We start from the raw sequence: 25,596 nt of genomic DNA, 5'->3' as shown, positions 1-25,596 counted from the left end.
CCCTTTACCAAGTCGCCCCCGCTAAATGTTTTAATGTAGTTAATAGTTAATTTAGTATTTCCCTCCCTATCTGAAATTATCTTGTATACAGATTTATTTGATTGTATAGTAGTCGACACAGAGACGGTGACTGCTTAATTAAGTTAATTTAGGAACTTCTAGCAGTTAATTTTGTTTTATTAAACACATTTCTTCCATGTAGCCCATGTTTTGTAATGGCATCATCATGCTATTATGCCCGTGGATATACAGAGTGAACTTAACAATGATAAATTAATATGATAATACCTTTTTTATAATCACCAACATGAATTATGTTTGTTATTTACAGCTAGGTAGAGTAGTGGGGCGAGATGGAAAAGGGGCGACCGTACCTGTTACCGACGCATGCATGCTCTAATGTGACCTTGTACACAGGAAACCTACTACCTAGTGTTCATTCCATACTTCACTAGTTAGGCTTGAAGTGCATGTTCTGCGCATTGAATAAGATTTATCAACATATCTATATTGTAATGACAAGTGTGGGAGAAGGATATCAAATAGAACTAGAAAAAGTGCCCCCGGGGCACAGGTCTCCACCAGGCCAGGTCAGGTTGTGGCCTCCTGGTGGCGCTATAATAGGCAAAATCCACCCCCTTCAAGCGCAAAAGTGTTTTGAAGTGTATGAAGACTTTCACATTTTGAGGTGTTTCCATTCAGGATTTTATTCGCAAGAGCGTTATTGCGCAAAACCAGGCTTTATGGAAACATCCTTACTGACACACACTTTTACTGTCGCGGAAGCCTCCCCAGACGATCTATCGATCTATCTATCTATCTATCTATCTATCTATCTATCTATCTATCTAAAAAAGACAAAAGCCAGGCAACACACTGTTGATGCTGGGTGCATACTTAGTTTAGACTAGTCATTTGTTAGACATGGGTTAAGTTTAGGTTTAGGTGTGCTGCCCTGTGGGAGATTAGGTTTAGGGTGAGGGTTTGAGATAGATTGTAGTACTGCACCCCGTTGATGCAGCACATACACATACTGTATTCAAAACATGCATGAATAAACATAATAAACTGATCAATCATAATGAAAATAATACAAAACAACGGACCACAATAGAAACAAGCCCGGTGGGCTTATCGGAGGGTTATCGTTTTGGCATAACCTTTGACTGTATACTACCCGATACATACGTACACACACGCACGCGTGTGCACGTGTTCAGATTATTCTGAAGGATAAAGTTTCCTCCATTTGAATTCCTTCAGCGGTGAGTTACCACGGCAACCATTTAGGATCATTTCTCTCCATCTCTCTCCATTGGTCTCATTTATATACTTCCATTCTATGATGCTGCTGCTGCACACCGTCTGTCTCCCTGCTTGCCTGCCTGCCTGCCTGCCTGCCTGCCTGCCTGCCTGCCTGCCTGCCTGCCTGCCTGCCTGCCTGCCTGCCTGCCTGTCTGTCTGTCTGTCTGTCTGTCTGTCTGTCGCATTGACAACACACTGCATTCCTGACCAGTAACCAGGGAGACCATTTGAGGATATTCTACTGCAAGAGAGAGGAGAGAGAGAGATAGAGAGAGAGGAGAGACAAGGAGAGGGGGGGCGGTCAGAGAGAGAGAGAGAGTGTAGTAGAGCAGCATGTTTGTGTGATGTCTTCTCATCACATCAGCAGGGCAAGAGGACATTTGACTGCTTCTGTCTTCAACTGCAGGTTTTTGGAATCAATCTGACAGATTCCTTTGTTCACACCATCCCATCTGCAAGTATCAAACTTGCAGCTTTAGTTTTTGTTTTTGTTTTCCTCCCCAACACAACAAACCCTTATTTGGACTCTTCAAAACAGCAAAGTATCTGAAAATGGAAGCACTTCTGATGTCCTCGTCGACGGTCGTCCTCTGTCCCTGTACGTGAGGTGAGCGCTCAGCGGGGACGCCAAGCAGCTTGAGAGAGGTCTGTGCTGCTGTGTTTGGATCCCAAGCAGCTTGAGAGAGGTCTGTGCTGCTGTGTTTGCATCCCAAGCAGCTTGAGAGAGGTCTGTGCTGCTGTGTTTGGAGCCCAAGCAGCTAGAGAGAGGTCTGTGCTGCTGTGTTTGGAGCCCAAGCAGCTTGAGAGAGGTCTGTGCTGCTGTATTTGGAGCCCAAGCAGCTTGAGAGAGGTCTGTGCTGCTGTGTTTGGAGCCAAGCAGCTAGAGAGAGGTCTGTGCTGCTGTGTTTGGATCCCAAGCAGCTAGAGAGAGGTCTGTGCTGCTGTGTTTGGATCCCAAGCAGCTTGAGAGAGGTCTGTGCTGCTGTGTTTGGAGCCCAAGCAGCTAGAGACAGGTCTGTGCTGCTGTGTTTGGAGCCAAGCAGCTAGAGACAGGTCTGTGCTGCTGTGTTTGGAGCCCAAGCAGCTAGAGACAGGTCTGTGCTGCTGTGTTTGGAGCCAAGCAGCTAGAGACAGGTCTGTGCTGCTGTGTTTGGAGCCCAAGCAGAGACAGGTCTGTCTGTGCTGCTGTGTTTGGACAAGCCAGGTACACTGTGCATCTTGCTTCTTCCTCTAAAACCAACCGAGCAGGACTTTATACTTCAACACGTTTGACTCCACAGCAAAGCATTGTGGGTATATATACTGTGAGCGCAGCGGCGTGCCACACGCCACATGGGCCTCAGCTGAACGGAACCCTCTTCAATCAGATGTCTGCTCAAATCAACAGCATGGAGGAGGTAAAGCTTCAATTATGACTCGAAACCTAAAAGAAAATAGAGCAGATGTATGTAGATTTCCTAGTATATATAATCTTATTCTTATCTGTGTCGTAATCTGATTTTTGCAAGTTTGTGTTCACTTAACCTAAAACATAAATGTATTTTTCATTCACATGTTCCAATGTGCAATGCCTTAAAAACAATCATGCAATTGTGTCAATTTGTGTGTAATAATAAATAATCTAAATGAAAACACTTGATGCTGGTGATCCAGGCCAGCATGGAGGCGGATGCACTGGGCTTCCAACAACACCACCAAAACCAAGACAGAGTCTGGGTCCGACTCAGGGGAATGTGAGTGTACACACACACACACACACACACACACACACACACACACACACACACACACACACACACACACACACACACACACACACACACACACACACACACACACACACATTTTAGTTAGGTAAAGTTAGCGAAAGTTCTGGCAAATCTGGAAAAAAATGCTTACCATTGACTAGCTTTTTTCACAGATGTGTTCATAAAGGTAATACATAATCAATTTGTTCCAATCCAACTCCCTTGGAAAACTTGGAAAAGAAAATCATTATGCTTTAAGTAGCATGTAACTGGTCAAATTAGCAGGAGGAGCGAGGTGAATTAGGGGATTTTTAATGATTCTGAATCCATTGCAAGCATTCATTTTTATATGAAAAACACTCCTTAGCCGTCATTACAAATGTGATGAGGTCATCACATTTGGGCACATTTGGGTGCTCAATTAGTCACAATGCTCCAAATATCGCTGCGTTTTCAACCCCCGAAAATGCCGTTCTCATTTAAAGGGACCCCAGAAAACGATGCTTTATTTTGCCGTTTTATTTGGACACTGTTCTCATGTAAAAGGGGGCCTAAGTCTACTACACCCTCCATAGACTGATATGGAGCGCACGCACACACCAGGTGGTCCCCAGCTAAATGATGGAGAGGTGGTAACCAAATGGACCCTTTTAGATTTCTAACTCTTGAGAGTGTAAAATGAAACCAAATGATCATGTGCATTACCTAATTTACAAGAAGACTACGCAATTCAAAAAATTTAGAAGAATTGTTATTTTGATCAACTCAGATAATTCCAGGCATCTTTTTTTCTGTTATTCAGGATATATTGAAGATACAAAATCAGCTGAGTTTGGTTTTTTTGCAATTAGTTTGAGGTCAAATTACGTTATTACTGGACTACTTGTGGATCTGCTACTTTTGATGCTTCTGTGTGCCGTTGGTTGTGGTGTGATCAAGTAGTAGGACAGGGTTCATTTACAAGATAACACAAACAATTTGGAGATGAGAGTTTCTACCCGACAGCGACAATAAGTGAGATCTTGATGAACGAGTCTGTCAGATGAAAGACTGTGTGTGTGTGTGTGTGTGTGTGTGTGTGTGTGTGTGTGTGTGTGTGTGTGTGTGTGTGTGTGTGTGTGTGTGTGTGTGTGTGCGTGCACAGGAACGTGGCTGCATGCGTCTAATCTATTACAATTCTATTTCACTCTGTCCGTCTTTACGTACTGTATAGGGCTAAACCACAGCTGTCCACCAGAGAGAGTGTGTGTGTGTGTGTGTGTGTGTGTGTGTGTGTGTGTGTGTGTGTGTGTGTGTGTGTGTGTGTGTAAGTGGCTCCTCAAAGTTTCTCCGGCACTGGCAGCAGTTGCCATAGTAACATCAGCAACGAGAGAGAGAGAGAGAGAGAGAGAGAGAAGGGATGGGGACAGATAGACACAGAGAGAGAGAGACTACTGGTCATTGTGATGTCAGTACACACAGATACTAAACAGAACTACCATTGACTACTATTGAATCATTTGAAAAACAAATGTCGGATGTATAACTTTTTAGTTTTGACACATTCCTCTATTCCCAATTTACATATTGTATTTGCGTCTTTTGATCTGGTGTCTGTACTCTTACAGGCAGAAGTACAAATGTACATCACAGAGGTAAGACACACACACACACACACACACACACACACACACACACACACACACACACACACACACACACACACACACACACACACACACACACACACACACACACACACACACACACACACACACACACACACACACACACACACACACACACACACACACACACACACACACACAGCAGGGAATTGCCTTTATCCAAGGCGCTTTACATAGATTGTGCATTACATTCACCCATTCACACACACATTCATACACCGATGGCGGCGGAAACCATGCAAGGTACCAACCAGCACATCAGGGGTTCAGTGTCTTGCTCAAGGACACTTCGACACCTCTGGGGGAGCCCGGGTTCGAACTGGCGACCTTGCGGTTACCATCCGGAAACTCTACCCCTGAGCCACCGCCGCCCCGTCTACGAGAGCAGAGTGGTGATCTCTTTCGTAGTAGAGATTCTGAACTCAAATATCATCGATAATGGGGTTTGTATTTAACTCTGACAGCCCCCTGACAATTATTTTCCTCGTCATCATCATGCATGTCACTTCGTTTTAACACATTGCTGATCATTAAAGTTCACCAGGGAAGATAGTGAAATATCGTACCTACCGCCCGATGAAGCGGAGATCCATCCTTCCTCGTGGCTACAACACAGTGATGCACATGAGCCAACGGTGTCCCTTTTGACGCAACATTTGGATTGCTCGATTTGCCGTGGCTGTGTGTGGGTGCGGCCTGCAGCACACAGGTGGCATCATTCCAACCTGATAGAGCAGTGGTTCCCAAACCTTTTCATGTCAAGGACCCCCAAATTGACACTAATTAGCCCGCGGACCCCATTTGAAGAGATATGCCAGGGACCCCCATAAGAGACGATTTTTAAGGCTCTAGCAGTGATTCTCAACCCGTATTAATTTCAAGGACCCCCAGTTTGACATGCATTAGTCTATGGACCCCACATTTAATGCCATTTTAAACAATTTATATTGTAAAACCAATGTTAATTTAACTCTGAGAGTGTACAAAGGTCGCAGTTAACTATGGAATCGTGCATTTCCTGTGTTGGTCTGGACTGCCCATGTCTCGTGACATCATGTATTCACGTTGTTTGTTGTGCACACAGTTTGAGATGTCTGCTGCATCAGATGGAGCAGGGAGCACAGATCGACCAATCAGAGCTGAGGACAATCATGAGACAGGCTGTCAGTGTCCTGGACGAAGTTTACACTGAAGAAACCAAGTGGGTATTTATTTTGATCATACATCCATCGACCATCCATCCAGAGTTCATTGTGACCGAAGGTCGCAGATAACTATGAAATCTTGTGTTTTTGTCACATATAACCCACAATTCTTCATGAAGTCGCAATTCCCATCACACACCCCAGGCAATCCCCCAGGTCATCGTGACATCACGTGACATCAGCCCCCTGGTCACCCCAGGCCCGAGTGGAATAGTAAGAGAGTGACGACACGCTTTGATCTCGCCGCAAAGCGGGTGCCTATGGGCTATAGTTCCAAACATTGGAACTATGCCATTGAGATAGAATGAGCACTTCCGCATTCCATTGTTACAATGGGAGTCAACGCTAGTGTCGCCACTGTCTTACTATTCCACTCGGCCCCAGGCAAGGCCCCAGGTGCCCAGGTCATCTTGACATCTGTCACAACACCTAACTTGCAATCCCCGTCACTCACCAATCCCCATATAGGCCTACGGGAATGTCACCATATGGTCACGCATTGTGATATCACGTCTAGTCACGGTCTCCAAGACACGCTATATATGGCCATGAACCCTGGCCATGGCCAGGAACCCTTGTCCATACCTGTTTTCATTATGCATTTATTGGTCAAAGAAGTTCAACCCATGCCAAAGCATCCCGCACTCGCCCGGCAGTCTGACCATGCGGATGCGATCTGCCCCAGCAGTACGACCTCCACACTCTCACGGAGGAGACTGCCGAAGAGCGGTGTCGTCGTCTGGCCAGACGACAGCGCCGCTGGAAAAAAAAGTTCCATACATGGGCATTCCCAGCTGATACAATCCCTGTTATGCCCATATATGGAGGTCCTTGACTGTGATCAATATTAAGCCCATATATGGGAATGCCAATATATGATCATATTGTGACAGTCTCACGCAAAGGTCACAGTTAACTATGGAATCATGCATTTCCCGTCAGTCAGTCAGTGTATCACTCAAAATCCCCATACATGGGGAGAGCCCCATATATGGTGCCCAGGTCTCGTGACATTGCATGCGACCTTGCCACCCGGGCGTCTTACTGGTTTAGTTGACTAGGATGTTGATATTTAGTTGACTAAGACTGGTCTAAGACTAAACAATTTTAGTTGACAAAATAGGACTAAAACTAAATGGTGGGGCAAAAGACTAAGACTAAAACAGAATTTGCTGTCAAAATGAACACTGACCATATCCATCCATCCATCCATCCATCCATGCATCCATCCATCTTGTTTGTTTGTTGATTGGTTGTCGGTTTCTGTCCCGCCCCCACCAGGCGTCTATTGGACACAGAGGATGAACTCAGCGACCTGGAGGTGGAGTCGGTTCCGGGCGAAGTGCGCGATTGGCTGGCCTCGACCTTCACCAGGAAGATGGGCGTGGTCACGCGTCAGCCAGAGGAGAAGCCCAGGTTCCGCAGTATCGTCCACGCAGTGCAGGCTGGGATATTTGTGGAGAGGTATGGAACCACGCCCCCAGAACGGCTGGCCAATGTTGAAGCCGCCGTCTGTACTGGTCAAAGCTGGTACTGCATGCACGAGCAAAAGAGCGTGCCGGGGGCACGGTAGCACAGCTGGCAGTGCTCTCTCCTCACAGCTAGAAGGTCCTGGGTTCAGTGCTCTCTCCTCACAGCTAGAAGGTCCTGGCAGTGCTCTCTCCTCACAGCTAGAAGGTCCTGGGTTCGATTCCCGCTGGGGGCGCTGTGGGCGCTGGGGGCGTGTTCTCTCCTCCACGTCATTGGCGAAAGGGCATTTCTGTGTTGAGTTTGCATGTTCTCCCGTGTCCCCTAGGGTAGGTACTCCCACATGTTCTCCCCATGTCTCATAGGGTAGGTACCCTCACAAAAAACATGCAGTAATCATGGTCTCTAAAACTGCCTCCCCCTGGCCAGCCGGGGCGCCTGATTTAGGGGAAAGGGACTGGTTGGAATAACGTGTTCCTTACAAATCATATCGACGCTTGAGGGGTACACACATATAGCCAACCAAACATATCGACGCTCGAGGGGTACTAGAGAAACCCGGAAAGCATCTAGTATGTCATTTTAACCACTTTATAAACCATTATTTTAATACTTTGTCTATTCAAAATAGACCCTGCATGATGGGGTGCTTTTAGGTGTGTGTGTGTGTGTGTGTGTGTGTGTGTGTGTGTGTGTGTGTGTGTGTGTGTGTGTGTGTGTGTGTGTGTGTGTGTGTGTGTGTGTGTGTGTGTGTGTGTGTGTGTGTGTGTGTGTGTGTGTGTGTGTGTGTGTGTGTGTGTGTGGGTACGTAGAATGTACAGAAGGACGTGTGTGTTGTTAATAGAATGGCCTCAGTTTTTCTGCTGGAGGTAATGATACATGAAATCAACAGACAGTCTCCCTGAAAACGAGAGAGAGAGAGAGACAGACATATATGTTCTTTAGGTACAAATCTATTTGATATTTCTCTGTCCGCTAATGTACTGTGTGTGTGTGCGCGTGCCTGCGTTTGTGCGTGCCTGTGTGTGTGTGTGATTGCGTGCGTGTTGTGTGTAGAATGTACAGAAGGACATCCAACATGGGTGGCCTGGCGTACCCCCCCGCTGCTCTCACAGCACTGAAGGTAGGTTTCTGAGTGTACCTCAACCATAAATATATAGACGAATTCAGAAACGGGTCTCATGGTCGCAGCTTACGTATTTCCTGTAGGCGGACTCGATATAGCTGCGGGGTTTAAACCCTCACCAGGCTCACCTCTTTTACTACAGTGAACGGTAGAGTGACTGATGTTAGTCTGCCTCAAGTCAAACGTTACTCTTTTACCTGCTTTTTACTAACACTCACATTCCAAAGATGCCCAGAACATCGAGATGAACCTGTTTAGTTTATGGTTTCTCCAACAGTAGTGGCAACATTCCAAAAAAACGGAATGTCAAAATATCCACCGCAGGGTCTGAGACCAGAGCCATTGAGTAATGGTTGAGACGAAGCAGTGAAAGGTCCTGAAAGACATAACGTCAGTCTTACACAATACCCAATCTTTCTGATTTATGAACACATGGCTGCTGTGCTTTATACCTCATACTAAGCATTTAAAGTATGAGGAGCAGCCATAAACTAAACAGGTTCATCTCGATGTTCTGGGCATCTTTTTAATGTTAGTGTTAGTAAAGAGCAGGTAAAAGAGTAACGTTTGAGGCAGACTAACATCAGTCACTCTACCGTTCACTGTAGTAGAAGAGGTGCGCCTGGTGAGGGTTTAAACCCCGCAGCTATGTCGAGTCCGCCTACAGGAAATACGTAAGCTGCGACCATGAGACCCGTTTCTGAATTCGTCTATAAGAAAGGCTAGATTGCTCACCCGCACTGCTGGCCAATGGAGAGCGACATCGCTACGTGGCGGCCATCTTACTGGGGTGCAGAATAACATTGTGTCTATGGGGCATGTCGTTTTTAAATAACCATAACTTGCTAAATTTTCAAATGGTTTGGTTTGTTATAAACGTCAGAGACGTCTGCATAATTTTATGCTTTTATATAAAAAATAACATTAAGCAGATATTAAGCATCCTGAATCATAGCCTACAAACCCTCCCGAGCGCTCAGATCAGCCGACGCAGGGAAGCTGAAAGTAGCCTCCCTAAAAACCCTGGGACAACGCTCCACACGTCCCAAACTCTTCTCCCTTCTGGCTCCAAAACTATGGAATGCACCTCCCATTGCAATCAGAACTGCAGATTCGCTCCCAATCTTCTGCCGCAGTCTGAAAACACACCTCTTCAGACTCCATCTTAGCCCGCATAGCACTTGCCGTAGTACTTGACCTAGCCTCGACCTCCTACAGGCGTATGAAAAGGCTCAACTTATGTATCTTAGATAGCATTTTTATGTACACTTAGAGAGCAGTTTATGTAGACTTATAGAATTTTATGTAAACATAGCACTGTATAGTGTATGCATTGTTTAATTATATAGACTTTCCACTGTTACACTCTTAGCTTACGTATGATTCGTGATAACTACTTTGTATGTATTTGATGTATTGCTATGCTTTTTATTCTTTGTTCTTGCTTAATGTAAATCACTCTGGATTAAGAGCGTCTGCTAAATGCCTAAATTGTAAAATTGTATAGCCACATTGATAACGTTTGTAATAAGCCAACCCGTTTGTAAATACGTCATGATTTGAGTATTTATAAGTTATATATATAAGTTATGAGTATTTTTGTTTGAGCTGCCATAGAACATACTGTACTGTAGCACTGCAGCAAGATGGCCGCCGGGTGAACTACATCGGAGACTCCGCCTTGAGCCATCTAGCCTTTATATATAGTATAAGACAGACCTCCGCTCTCAGAGTTAAAGGTTTCTGAGTGTACCTCCATTCTCAGAGTTAATGGGGTCCTTAAATAAAACGCCTGAGAACCATATAGTGGACTCATAATATGCTGTAGTGTCGTAGTAAATAAGTGTCATATTATTCTGAAGAAAACCTGGAGACTCGAAATTATGATCAAAATAAGAAAATTATAATAAAGAAACGCGCGTACCCGGATACATTGATGACCCCTGACCCCTGTATTGACTTATTGATGACCCCTGACCCCTGTATTGACTTATTGATGAACCCTGGGTGAAGCATTGTGACACATTGATGTGTGGAATTGGTTGTTTGTCTGCGTCCTCATGATGTGTGATTGGTTGCTTGTCTGCGTCCTCATGATGTGTGATTGGTTGCTTGTCTGCGTCCTCAGGAGGTGGACCAGTGGTCCTTTGACGTGTTCAGCTTCCATGAAGCCAGCGGAGAACACGCCCTCAAGTTTGTGCTGCACGACCTCCTGACCCGATATGACCTCATCAACCGCTTCAGGGTGGGTGGATGTATTTGGTGCAATTAAAGATGGAGTTTCCCCCCTAAAACATTATACTAGGAGGAAGACTTTTTTCAAAAGACTGTAGGCTACAGAAAGTGTTAAAATTATGTTTTTATGTGGCCACACCCACCACCCACCAGTTCATTAAGTATACCTTGTTTGTTTGTGTGTGTGTGGGCGTGCGTGCGTGTGTAGATCCCGGTCCAGGCTCTGGTTCTGTGGGTGGAACAGCTGGAGTGTGGCTACAGCAAACACGGGAACCCCTACCACAACCTGATCCATGCTGCGGACGTCACGCAGACCGTGCACTGTTTAATGCTGAGCACGGGCCTTATGGTAGGTGTCAGGAAGCACGGGCCTTATGGTAGGTGTCAGGAAGCACAGGCCTTATGGTAGGTGTCAGGAAGCACGGGCCTTATGGTAGGTGTCAGGAAGCACGGGCCTTATGGTAGGTGTCAGGAAGCACGGGCCTTATGGTAGGTGTCAGGAAGCACAGGCCTTATGGTAGGTGTCAGGAAGCACAGGCCTTATGGTAGGTGTCAGGAAGCACGGACCTTATGGTAGGTTTCAGGAAGGGAACCATAAGCATGGTTGAGAGAAAGACCACACAATATGATCATTTGAAATAGCTGACCACTAACCTCCCTCATTAACCCAAAAAAGCCGTAAAAAAGTATATTGTACAGAGAAGGTGGGGTCCTGAGAGGATTCCCACCCTGGAGAATAGACTTTCAACAACACAAAACAGGCCTTTTTGCAGCGTAGTAGTTTTGTTTATTTTTACTAAAGTCGGGAGCCCACGCACGGCAGTGGCATTTTCTGTCAATGTGCAGCAGAGGAGCGCAAAAGTCAGAACATGAAATTGTTCGGCATGAGGAGACCCATACTGTATGTATGTAACCGATCTACAAGCTCACACATCGGCTGTTTCTTTACAATGTACAATACAGCCATTTAGCAGACACGCTTAATCCAGAGCGACGTACAGTAAGAACAACACAAATAATAATACAACAAATACATAAAAGCAAAGAATCATAAGTAAGATAAGAACCTAAAATCCGCCTAAAAGACTATATAAGTTATGTTAGCCGATCTACAAGCTCACACATCGGCTGTTTCTTTGTAATGGATGCATATTATAGGCTTTAAGTGCCGTTGTCACCATCACCATTTTACTTGACGATTCGTTACATATTGCGATTAACAAATTATACTTATTGCACGAGGGAGCTTGTAGATCAACTACACCAGTGTTTGTTACCCGCTCTCTGACTACATGCCATCTTTAGAGAGTCCTGTATGAGTTCTCTGGTGACGTTTGAGATTACTGCTCGTGCTGAACCGTTTCTCACACTGGTCACAGTTGTATGGCTTCTCTCCTGTATGAATTCTCTGGCGTTTTTTTTTAGGTCACTGTTATCGTTGAAGCTTATCCCACACTGGTCACAGTGGTTGAAGCTTATGCCACACTGGTCACAGTGGTAGAGCTTCTCTCCTGTGTGAATTTGCTGGTGCTTTTTATAGGTTACTGTTCTGGCTGAACCATTTCCCACACAGATCACATTGGTAGGGCTTCTCTCCTGTATGAATTCTCTGGTGTTGTTTTTAGGTTACTGTTCTTGCTGAAGCTTATCCCACATTGGTCACAGTTGTAGGACTTCTCTCCTGTATGAATTCTCTAGTGATATTTCAGACTACTGCTCTGACTGAACGGTTTCCCACAATGGTCACATGGGCGTAGGGCTTCTCTCCTGTATGCATTTTCTGGTGAAGTTCAAGATGACTGCTCCGGTTGAACCGTTTCCCACATTTGTCACCTGTGTAGGGCTTCTCTCCTGTATGGTGATATTCCTGTCTCTGGTGATAATTGAGATGACTGCTCTGACTGAAGCTTATCACACATTGTTCACAGTCATAGGGCTTCTGTCCTGTGTGAGTTATCTGGTGACGTTTGAGGTGACTGCTCATGCTGAACCGTTTGCCACACTGGTCACAGTGGTAGGGCGTCGAGCCTGTATGAATGATCTGGTGTTGTTTGAGATGACTATTTCTGCTGTAGATATGTTTGAGTTTGGCAGGAAAGACATCTGGGATGGAGAATGAGGAGAGAGGAAAAACATAAATAAAACGTTTTAAAATAACATGCAAGCTGTGTTGTATTATTATTACCAACTGATAATGTTCTACATTCTGGACGGCAGCATCAACTGACAGGCAGAGATTGGCTGTCGTAACATTCCTGGCCTGCCTGATGAGTGATGACTGCAGCTGTCTCTCTCTCCCTCACTCTCGCATGCAGACACACACGCGCACACGCACACGCACACGCACACACACACACACACACACACACACACACACACACACACACACACACACACACACCTCCATATTTGGTCACGCCTCGTACAACCCTGTACACTCAAGACACGCTCCATATATGGCCAGTACAGAATTCATTCCATATGTTGTTCTGATCCCCCATGCCAAAGTGCTAGCGCTCGCCCAGCAGTCTGCCGTCACCCAGGCGGAGGCGGGCGTCTTACCGGTGTTAATACTCTAAGTAAAAGTAAAAGTGTGTGTGTGTGTGTGTGTGTGTGTGTGTGTGTGTGTGTGTGTGTGTGTGTGTGTGTGTGTGTGTGTGTGTGTGTGTGTGTGTGTGTGTGTGTGTGTGTGTGTGTGTGTGTGTTCAGCATTGGTTCAGTGAGCTGGAGATCCTGGCCATGGTGTTAGCAGCAGCCATCCATGACTTTGAACACACTGGAACCACCAATAACTTCCACATTCAGACCAGGTGACGCGCACGCACACACACACACACACACACTTTAACAATGTATTTATGTTTTGGAAATTGCATACAAGGACATAAATAGTTCAGGTGCAGAAAAGTAACATCAACAAAATCAAGGCATATGTTCTCACTCCTCAGTCACGATACAACGAGCATGTCATGTCACCCAGCATTCCATGGGCACAAGTAGTGTAGGCATCCTAAATTCGAAACCCCCTCCACAACCAGTCTATGTATGGGTATCTCCCAGGGTGGACCACCAGAGGAAACAATTTCCCAGTCCAATCGTGTCTAGTCCCCTCGGCCCAAAGTCCACCAATTGTTTTTCCGACAGCGGACGGACACTGCTAGAAGGCCAGGTCCAACACCTCTCTTCCCGGTAGCTGCTCATGGGAAGGGTCACCAGGCAGCACCGGCTGTCGGTATACTCCATTGGTGAGCACTGCAGTGCCTTGTTGTATGCAAGCTTGCGATGGTGTTGAAGCACACAGTTGGGTTGCAAATGCATCTTAAATCTGCACCCACTATATTAACGGTGGTAGTTACAACGGAGCAGTTTAACGTCATGCTCAGGACACAATTTATGTATGTCCACATACAAGGAATGCATATACAGGGACACAAATATCACTTTGTGGATATTAGTCTCGTCCCTCTCAGAATTAGATTTATTTTCTCGCAATGTCCCGCCCCATATTTGCATACTGGGGCGAACACACTAACAGCATTACAACACCAAAACACTAAATGACTCAATGCTACTATTGTGTGATTGGTTGGTTCTCCTGTCCGTCAGGTCAGAGGTGGCCATTCTCTACAACGATAGGTCAGTTCTGGAGAACCACCATGTTAGCGCGGCCTACAGGCTGATGGCGGAAGAGGACATGAATATTCTGATCAACCTCAACAAGGATGACTGGAGGTAACACACAAGCACGCACGCACGCACGCACGCACACATCCCTGTTACGTTAATATGGCCACGATACGATAACTAGGCCTATACTTAATAATTTTCCTCCATATGGATGGATGCTAACGTACGTGTGTGTGTGTGTGTGTGTGTGTGTGTGTGTGTGTGTGTGTGTGTGTGTGTGTGTGTGTGTGTGTGTGTGTGTGTGTCTGTGTGACTGTGTGACTGTGTGACTGTGTGCTGTTCTCAGGGAGCTGAGGGCTCTGGTCATAGAGATGGTGATGTCCACAGACATGTCCTGTCACTTCCAGCAGATCAAGTCCATGAAGAGCACTCTGGCACAGAGCGGGTCAGTGTGGTAAACCCTAACACTCTCAGCAAACAAAATGGTAGGAGCGCACACCAAGAGTAGGGAGGTGCTGACCACGGGAGACAAACTTTATAACGGTCGCACAACTCGTAGTACCAACGTTTCGACAAGCTAGTTGCCTTCTTCAGGGTATAACGAAACCCTAACACTCTGGCACAGAGCCATGGGTCAGTGTTAACCCCTAACACTCTGGCATAGAGCCATGGGTCAGTATTAACCCCTAACACTCTGGCACAGAGCCATGGGTCAGTATTAACCTCTAACACTCTGGCACAGAGCCATGGGTCAGTGTTAACCCCTAACACTCTGGCACAGAGCCATGGGTCAGTATTAACCCTAACCCTCTGGCACAGAGCCATGGGTCAGTGTGGTAAACCCTAACACTCTTCACAGAGCCATGGGTCAGTGTGGTAAACCCTAACACTCTTCACAGAGCCATGGGTCAGTGTTAACCCCTAACACTCTGGCACAGAGCCATGGGTCAGTGTGGTAAACCCTAACACTCTGGCACAGAGCCATGGGTCAGTGTGGTAAACCCTAACACTCTTCACAGAGCCATGGGTCAGTGTGGTAAACCCTAACACTCTTCACAGAGCCATGGGTCAGTGTGGTAAACCCTAACACTCTGGCACAGAGCCATGGGTCAGTGTTAACCCCTAACACTCTGGCATAGAGCCATGGGTCAGTATTAACCCGTAACACTCTGGCACAGAGCCATGGGTCAGTATTAACCTCTAACACTCTGGCACAGAGCCATGGGTCAGTGTTAACCCCTAACACTCTGGCACAGAGCCATGGGTCAGTATTAACCTCTAACACTCTGGCACAGAGCCATGGGTCAGTGTTAACCCCTAACACTCTGGCACAGAGCCATGGGTCAGTATTAACCTCTAACACTCTGGCACAGAGCCATGGGTCAGTGTTAACCCCTAACACTCTGGCACAGAGCCATGGGTCAGTATTAACCCTAACCCTCTGGCACAGAGCCATGGGTCAGTGTGGTAAACCCTAACACTCTTCACAGAGCCATGGGTCAGTGTGGTAAACCCTAACACTCTTCACAGAGCCATGGGTCAGTGTTAACCCCTAACACTCTGGCACAGAGCCATGGGTCAGTGTGGTAAACCCTAACACTCTGGCACAGAGCCATGGGTCAGTGTGGTAAACCCTAACACTCTTCACAGAGCCATGGGTCAGTGTTAACCCCTAACACTCTGGCACAGAGCCATGGGTCAGTGTGGTAAACCCTAACACTCTGGCACAGAGCCATGGGTCAGTGTGGTAAACCCTAACACTCTTCACAGAGCCATGGGTCAGTGTGGTAAACCCTAACACTCTTCACAGAGCCATGGGTCAGTGTGGTAAACCCTAACACTCTGGCACAGAGCCATGGGTCAGTGTTAACCCCTAACACTCTGGCATAGAGCCATGGGTCAGTATTAACCCCTAACACTCTGGCACAGAGCCATGGGTCAGTATTAACCCCTAACACTCTGGCACAGAGCCATGGGTCAGTATTAACCTCTAACACTCTGGCACAGAGCCATGGGTCAGTGTTAACCCCTAACACTCTGGCACATAGCCATGGGTCAGTATTAACCTCTAACACTCTGGCACAGAGCCATGGGTCAGTGTGGTAAACCCTAACCCTCTGGCACAGAGCCATGGGTCAGTGTGGTAAACCCTAACACTCTTCACAGAGCCATGGGTCAGTGTGGTAAACCCTAACACTCTTCACAGAGCCATGGGTCAGTGTTAACCCCTAACACTCTGGCACAGAGCCACATGGGTCAGTGTGGTAAACCCTAACACTCTTCACAGAGCCATGGGTCAGTGTGGTAAACCCTAACACTCTTCACAGAGCCATGGGTCAGTGTGGTAAACCCTAACACTCTTCACAGAGCCATGGGTCAGTATTAACCTCTAACACTCTGGCACAGAGCCATGCATCAGTGTGGTAAACCCTAACACTCTTCACAGAGCCATGGGTCAGTGTGGTAAACCCTAACACTCTTCACAGAGCCATGGGTCAGTGTGGTAAACCCTAACACTCTTCACAGAGCCATGGGTCAGTGTGGTAAACCCTAACACTCTGGCACAGAGCCATGGGTCAGTGTGGTAAACCCTAACACTCTTCACAGAGCCATGGGTCAGTGTGGTAAACCCTAACACTCTTCACAGAGCCATGGGTCAGTGTGGTAAACCCTAACACTCTTCACAGAGCCATGGGTCAGTGTGGTAAACCCTAACACTCTGGCACAGAGCCATGGGTCAGTGTGGTAAACCCTAACACTCTGGCACAGAGCCATGGGTCAGTGTGGTAAACCCTAACACTCTTCACAGAGCCATGGGTCAGTGTGGTAAACCCTAACACTCTGGCACAGAGCCATGGGTCAGTAAAGTATTAACCTCTAACACTCTGGCACAGAGCCATGGGTCAGTGTGGTAAACCCTAACACTCTGGCACAGAGCCATGGGTCAGTGTTAACCCCTAACACTCTTCACAGAGCCATGGGTCAGTGTGGTAAACCCTAACACTCTTCACAGAGCCATGGGTCAGTGTTAACCCCTAACACTCTTCACAGAGCCATGGGTCAGTGTTAACCCCTAACACTCTTCACAGAGCCATGGGTCAGTGTTAACCCCTAACACTCTTCACAGAGCCATGGGTCAGTGTTAACCCCTAACACTCTTCACAGAGCCATGGGTCAGTGTGGTAAACCCTAACACTCTGGCACAGAGCCATGGGTCAGTGTGGTAAACCCTAACACTCTGGCACAGAGCCATGGGTCAGTGTTAACCTCTAACACTCTTCACAGAGCCATGGGTCAGTAAAGTATTAACCTCTAACACTCTGGCACAGAGCCATGGGTCAGTGTTAAAACCCCTAACACTCTTCACAGAGCCATGGGTCAGTGTTAACCCCTAACACTCTTCACAGAGCCATGGGTCAGTGTGGTAAACCCCTAACCGTTAACTTACACTCTACCGGTGTTACGTAGCCAAATGTGCCAGCTATAGGGAGCCCAAAGGCAAAGACACTGAGACAACAGGAGTAGTCAAAAAGGACATTTATTCAAACTAAACTTTCCGTTTGTTGGGATAGCGTGAGGGGAATCCTGGAAGTGGTGAGAGGGTTTGGGAAATCCGGGGGGAGGGTGGAAGGAGCGGTGCAGCTGCATGGGAGACACTGGGTTTGAGGAGGGAGCCTGGAACAAAACAGAGGAACAAAGTCAGTACATTTATAGCACTTCTACAATATGAAAAACTCTCTAAAGCAGTGGTTTTCAACCCTTTTCATGTCAAGGCCCATCATTTATTCTGCATTTGAGCCACGGATCACGGATTTGATGACATTTAACATCGCAGATCCAAAACGAAAGAATATTTTGTTGTCGTCAGAAAAGATTTTGTCCACAATTCCATTCTGTATTGATGTTTAATAGGAGAGACAACAGCCGAACGTTAATCAAAAATGAAATTTTTTAACAATAATCTAACTCTTGAGAGCGTAAAATGAAACCAGGGTCCATTTGGTTTCATTTTACGCTCAAGAGTTAAAGATCTGTAAGGGTCCATTTGGTTACCAACTTTCCATCATTTAGCTGGGAACCACCTTAAGGACCACTGGTGGTCCCCGGACCACTGGTTGAAAACCACTGCTCTAAAGCATGCTAGAGACTGTTTCTAAACTTCCGGTTACACTAACCACAGTAGTCAACGTCCAAGCGTCGGGCGCCGGCTCTCAGCAGCTTATATTGGCAGCCTCTGTTGATGGTGATTGAGGAGCAGCTGGACTGATTGGAATCAGCCACACCTGTGCTGGCTGATGGCTGAGGGAGATGCCCGGCCCTTGCCCTATGATGTCGTGCAGGGGAGGGACTAGGAACGTGAGGAGCTTGTGGCACAACACGAACACGGGAACAGAGTGGCATTCCTACGCACCGCCACTCCGCCATACTTGGTTAGGGACAGGGTGAATGGCAGTGTGTCGGAATAGTGGGATTCGGAATGCCGGTGTGTAACAATGTTTTACCAAACTGGGTAGCCTACGGGGCCAGGCAGTCAACTTTAATACCAATAAGACCAGACATCACAAATGTCTTCTGAATCCAAAAACTGTTTTCTGAAGATTTATTTTTTAATAATAATAATAGCCGCCAACCCACCACCAAAAGTATTTTGTTCCGCGGACTCCGCAGACCCCACAACGCTGGGTTGAAGATGCAGAGGTCAAGACAGCGACGTATCACGGCCACAAAGCACATGCAGGCGCGAACGGCGCTTCCACGTACTCCGCATACTCCATCCGGTCTATGAGTTTGCCCACCTGAACTGGCGCACAGCGTTGGGCTCTCCAAATATGTGGTCGTGGAATTCTCCCAAATGTAATAATAGATGTTCTGTTTTTGAATAGCCAATCAAATGTGCTATAGCTAAAATGAAATCTAAAATAAATGACGTCTGTCTGTCTTTACCAGGGTTGATAAAGCCAAGGTGCTGTCGTTGCTGCTGCATGCGGCGGACATCAGCCACCCTGCCAAGTCCTGGACACTCCACTACCGCTGGACCCACAGCCTGATGGAGGAGTTCTTTAGACAGGTGCCACTGATTGATTGATTGATTGAGACTGAATGGAGAATTCACGATATAAGTGGACGAGCAAAAAATTACGTCATATGTGTCTGAGCAAATAGACGTGTTATGTCAGGATGATGTAAGATGATGATAAGAGCGCCCCTCGTGTTTAGTGATAGAGAAAAATCCCATGTGCCCACAATGGACTTTTTTCCCCCTTTTTTCCACTGGACCATTCTCACAAGTTTGCAGCTCTTTTGTTTTTTAGGAATATTTAAAAAATAATATGGACATTTTTCACAGATTTTTCCCCCCTATGATAGGGCCCCCCATGATATCTATTTTTCGGTTTGTGTCTCGTCAGAGGTATAATAAAACATATTATACATATATATATTATATTTGTTGTGTGCTGGCACTTCCTTCTTTCAACGTTGTATTTTTGAGCCTTGCACCTAAAAGAATATACTCTTCTAATTTGGAGTGTTGCGGGTTGTCTGCCTCTGCAGTCTTTGTTCCTCTTTTCTCTTTTCTCGTGAAAAGTCATGATGATATGATGATTGATGAGAAATATTTTTTATGATTCCATAAACAATATTTCTCATCAAAAGAAAAATCAATCAATCAGTTGTGTGACTGAGTGAAGCGTTTTATAAACCGATGATTGTGTTGTTTTCCAGGGCGATAAGGAGGTGGAGCTTGGACTTCCGTTCTCTCCACTCTGCGACCGCAAAGCCACCATGATTGCCCAATCACAGATAGGTAAGGTACTTCCATCGGCCAGTCGCACATCAGCCTCGTTCCCAGCCTTACTCATCTGTGAAGAGAAAAGCCTGGTCACGAGTCGACCTGAGGCAGAGAGAAAAGCCTTGTTACGACCTAAGGCAGAGAGAAAAGCCTGGTCACAACCTAAGGCAGAAAGTGCCTAGCCGGAAGGTTTCAGATTGCATACATGTATACATACATACATTACCTTTTACCCACCCGACATTGAAACATATCTTAATTAGAACTGCACTCTGTCGAGTGCCTACTTGCTTGTTGCACACATGTATACTAGTGAGCAGAGCGCGCAAGTACTGTCGACCGCTACAAACTGTCAAATCTCAGCTTCTCTGTGAAAGAACGTTTGAAATATTGAATTATTAGGTTTAGCTATTTGCTACGTACCTAGTTTTTGGAGGTAAAAAAGTAGTATTGTGAAGTACATGTATATGTAATTTGTAAGTTGATTAATGGTATACTGTGGTTACTTTGCGTATGCCCCGTTTGATGCGTATGTATCGTAGCAGCATATGACGTCAGGGTATAACTGGTACAACTAGCTCTCAATGATGACGTAATAAAGTTGTCGATGGTGACGTAATGACGATATGTTTTAGTGTCGGGAGGATTAAAGGTAATGCCCCTATGTATACATGTATGTAATCTGACACCACTGCCATATCAAGCACAAGTAGTCGTTACTTCATACGCTGGCACACACGCATACACATCAAACGGCGACATACGCATCGAAGCACTGGACGAAAACTATTACTTGCGCGCTCTGCTTACGCAAGTAATAATTACATCACCATCAACAGCCAATTATAAGTTATAGAATATACCTACCATGTCTACCATACATACATACTACTTTCGGTCCAGCCGACCACAGTATACTACTTTGAGGTTACATACATGTATCCGACTATCCGTATACATACGTTACCTGTTACCCAACCAATTTTGAAACATATCTTAATTACGTCAGCCATGTCGATGGTGACGTAATTAAGATATGTTTCAATGTCGGGTGGGTAAAAAGTCGGTAGTACTTGCACGCTCTGCTTGCGTACTAGTAGGCCATTTATGGCCTACTTGTGTGCAACGCGCAAGTTGGCACTCGACAGAGTGCAGTTCTAGTTTTTCACTGCGATGCCATCGATGACGATAGGTGCGTGCTCTCTCTTTCTTCAGCCTCCTGTAGTGTACAGTAAACAGACTCTTCAAATTTGTCAATGCGGTCTATCACTGTCGTGTCGCAAATTTCGCAATGTTGATTTTGACAGCATTTTTTTATTTTGTTTTAGTCATAGAATTTAGTAATTTAGTCATAGAATTTGAATACATTTCCATTTAGTTTTTGTCATATTTTAGTCATCTGAAATATTTTAATTTGAGTCTAGTTTTAGCCGAGTAAATCTACGGTTGATTTTGTCGACAAAAAAATATTTTGCCAGGGGTTGATGAAGGCGATCTACAAGCTGCGATGTGTGGTGAGCTTGTAGATCTGCTATTTAATTTTTTTTATTTAGTTTTCGTCAGTAAAAAAAGGGTATAGTCGACGAACATTTTTCGTCAGTTTTAGTCGCGTCGTCAGCATACTTGATGCTGACATTGGAGCTGCGAGCGGCTATAGCTGTGCACTGTGCGTGTGTGCAGGGAGTAAGAGGAGAGGGCTCAGAGGCTCCTGTGTTGAGGGGTCAGGAAGTCAGATGAGTTGTCCGTTTTCACCGTACTGGTTTTTGACTACCACTTAATCATAACAGAAAGATCACAGGACCTGAACGTAAAGGAGGGCGGAAGTATTCCACAAATGTAATCGAGGATCCTTTAGGATTTTAACAATTCCGGTTACCTTCAATGACTCCTACAGGTGGTTCCAAATGGACCCTTTAGCTGAATTCCAAATACCCCAAAATCTCGGCCACTCACTCACTCACTCCAGCATGGCGGTGTTACGGCGAAATTGGTGATCTGCCGAAATATGTGACAATCGTATATAGACATCACATTAACGTCAGTGTACTGTCCGAACGTAAATCATTGCGGTTTGTTTATTAGCAGGGTTCAACCTAGCTGTATTTTAGGCCACATATTTTAAAGACATCCATAAGTTATGTGAAGTCCACAAGATGGTCAGCAATTTCACCAAATCACCATAATAACGACATGCTGGAGTGACAGAGTGTGAGTAGGGATGTCCCGATCGCGTGTTTTTGCTCCCGGTCTAATTCGATTTTGAGCATCTCCGATACCGATTTTTCCAGATCTGATATTTATATTTTATATAACATGTTTATGCCATATCACAATAGTACAATATCCCAAATCACGGAATATATCCAGTCTAATATCATGATGGATATAAATAGTTTTTTGGCTCCCAATCCAATTCCGATCATTTGAAAATGACGTGATCGGCCCCGATTTCCGATCACCCGATCCGATCGGGGCAACCCTAAGTGTGAGTGAGACAGTGGCCGTGTCTTTAGAGGTCTGTAACTCTGCGAGTGTACAATTGTAAGGGTCCATTTGGTTCCATTTGTACACTCTCAGAGTTATGGTGGTCCTTGGAATAGTTTTAGAACCATCAGCATTATTGCAATTGTATACTATAGCTGACGTGAAGTCCACAACATGCCAGCTCTGACAGTGTGATGGAAAAAAAAGAATCTGGTTCCTCGATGTTGGACCTGCTTCCTCGGAGTTATAAACTATTTATTGAAACAATGCTACATAATTCTGTCTGTCTGTCTGCAGGGTTCATAGACTTCATAGTGGAGCCAACCTTCAGTGTTTTGGTGGACACGACAGAGAAGGTGATTTTACCTCTGGTAGAGGAGGAGAGGAGAGCACGGGAGACTGGCCAGAGGATAGCCAGGTAAATACCACTGTAGTTACACCACTGTACAGGGGAGCACTGGAGACTAGACAGAGGATAGCCAGGTAAATACCGCTGTAGTTACACCACTGTACCACCAGGGGAGCACTGGAGACTAGACAGAGGATAGCCAGGTAAATACCGCTGTAGTTACACCACTGTACCACCAGGGGAGCACTGGAGACTAGACAGGGGATAGCCAGGTAAATACCGCTGTAGTTACACCACTGTACCACCAGGGGAGCACTGGAGACTAGACAGAGGATAGCCAGGTAAATTGGTAACATACTACTGTAGTTACACCACTGTTGACCTGATCTTCGCTCCAGACGGCCTTTGGCTCGTGCACTCGTGTTGATCCATTGGTCCAGTCTGACAGGAAGTACTTAGTAGTATTTGTACCACCTCTGTCCATTGGTCCAGTCTGACAGGAAGTACTTAAATAATTTATTAATCCAGAGCGATTTACAGTACGCAAGAATAAGAACTTATAGTATAGTATTTGTAGGCCTACCGCTTCTCTCCATTGATCCAGTCTGACAGGAAGTACTTAGTAGTATTTGTACCGCCTCTCTCCATTGGTCCAGTCTAACAGGAAGTGGTTCGGTCACCGTGGAGTCGGTGCAGAGACACAGTGGTCGCCATGGGAACGGCGAGGATGGACAGACGAACTTCGCTCTGTCGTCGGTGGACCTGGAAGCTCTGCGGCTGCAGTTCACCTCCGTTATCAACAGCAACAAAGACACCTGGAGGGAACTGGCTGAACAAGGTGTGCACACACACACACACACACGCACACGCACACGCACACGCACACGCACACGCACACACACACACACACTTGTTGATTTTGTTAAATTTAGCTAAAAAAGATGATAAAAACACGGAAAATTGTGCGCGCTATGTGAGGCCCCAAAATATACCGACGGTCGGACCCAGGGGCCCTCGTGGGGGTTAATCCGAAGCACACACACACACACACACACACAATTCAATCCAAGCCAATGGGCTTTATTGGCATGAGAAAACATACGATTAAATTGCCAAAGCAAGTGGCACAATACAATACAAACAATAATACACATTGTGTGACAACAAAACTGTGTGTGTGTGTGTGTGTGTGTGTGTGTGTGTGTGTGTGTGTGTGTGCGCGCGTCCACACATGAAGAAACGGCCAATAAGGAGAGAGGACCGTCCCCAAACAGAGCAGAGGAGGCGGACTCCAAAGACCAATCAAATGCCTCTCCCATCCTCAGCAGCACTGACGGACAGGGAGCCAGCCAATCACGGAGTGCCTCCCCCGATGAACCTGCCCCTCCTGATCAGCCGACTTTGAACGGTGGGAAAATTATATCTTGAATAACTTGACGACCAGCAGTCGTTCCCTATGGAGACACGAGGGATACTCTTTGTGTCTCCATAGGGAACCACTGCTGGTCATCAAATAGCTTATGAATGCAATTTCTTTTAATAAAATACATGGATATCCATGAATAATCGATAGAGGGAAAAAAATATATGTTTGGGGTGAACTATCCCTTTCATTTACAAAACAAAATGTACAACAGCAAGGTTCCCAGTTTGATCCCTGTGGGCTCCCCCAGAGTTAGTATCGAAGTGTCCTTGAGCAAGACGCTGAACCCCTAATTGATCCAGATGTGCAGGTTGGTGCCTTGCATGGTTTCCTCCACCATCGGTGTATGCATGTGTGTATGAATGGGTGAATGTAATGCACAAAGCGGCAAGCTCCTAAAGGCGCCAAAGAAATGCACCATTTATGAGTAAAATCTTATCATGTTTAGTTGACTAAAACTAGACTAGTCCTTGAAATGAAAGAATCACTGGTTTAAATAATATGTTGAATTGTTGCATATGTCACCTGCTGTCATGGTTACTATCATTGCAGGAGAGGAAGAAGAAGAGGATGTGATCGAGAACACCACAACATTGCAGTGACGCCGCCATGCATGACAACGACAACACGCAGTGGACTGTAACTCTATCAATACATCACCTACTGCCAGTGGACTGTAACTCTATCAATACATCACCTACTGCCAGTGGACTTTAACTCTATCAATACATCACCTACTGCCAGTGGACTGTAACTAATACATCACCTGCTGCCAGTGGACTGTAACTCTATCAATACATCACCTATACTGCCAGTGGACTGTAACTCTATCAATACAACACCTACTGCCAGTGGACTGTAACTCTATCAATACAACACCTACTGCCAGTGGACTGTAACTATATCTATCAATACATCACCTACTGCCAGTGGACTGTAACTCTATCAATACATCACCTACTGCCAGTGGACAGTAACGTTCCACTTCCTTCTCCTCTTAAGCTCAAACCACACCAATGGGTCGAGAGACGCAACAAAGCGGTTTTAGCGTTCGTTCCTTGCCGTGTGATATGTCCTGTTGCACGTCGGCGCATGGTGACGCATGTCGACGCCAAGTCGACCCAAGTGAATCAATTGGTTCAATTCAATGGTTGCTTGCAACTACTGTA

The 25,596-nt window shown here is 45.9% G+C and overlaps 1 protein-coding gene across 1 annotated transcript; it reads left to right on the top strand.

Moving 5' to 3' along the window:
- Window positions 1-2,943: 2,943 nt before the first annotated feature.
- pde1a (phosphodiesterase 1A, calmodulin-dependent) lies at window positions 2,944-25,029 on the top strand (the record flags this gene model as incomplete). The annotated part of the gene is made up of 15 exons (XM_079517747.1): window positions 2,944-3,038; window positions 5,805-5,921; window positions 7,207-7,389; window positions 8,449-8,515; window positions 10,647-10,763; window positions 10,962-11,102; window positions 13,463-13,563; window positions 14,360-14,485; window positions 14,727-14,831; window positions 19,328-19,448; window positions 20,105-20,186; window positions 22,953-23,073; window positions 23,661-23,842; window positions 24,242-24,412; window positions 24,980-25,029. The coding sequence occupies 15 exons, from the start codon at window positions 2,944-2,946 to the stop codon at window positions 25,027-25,029; spliced, it is 1,779 nt and encodes a 592-aa protein (XP_079373873.1).
- Between the last annotated feature and the right edge of the window lie 567 nt (window positions 25,030-25,596).

Source organism: Electrona antarctica (genome assembly GCF_951216825.1).
Source record: "Electrona antarctica genome assembly, chromosome: 13".
NCBI lineage: Eukaryota > Metazoa > Chordata > Actinopteri > Myctophiformes > Myctophidae > Electrona > Electrona antarctica.
The sequence above is the reverse complement of the archived record's forward strand: the minus strand, read 5'-3'. Positions and strand labels throughout refer to the sequence as shown.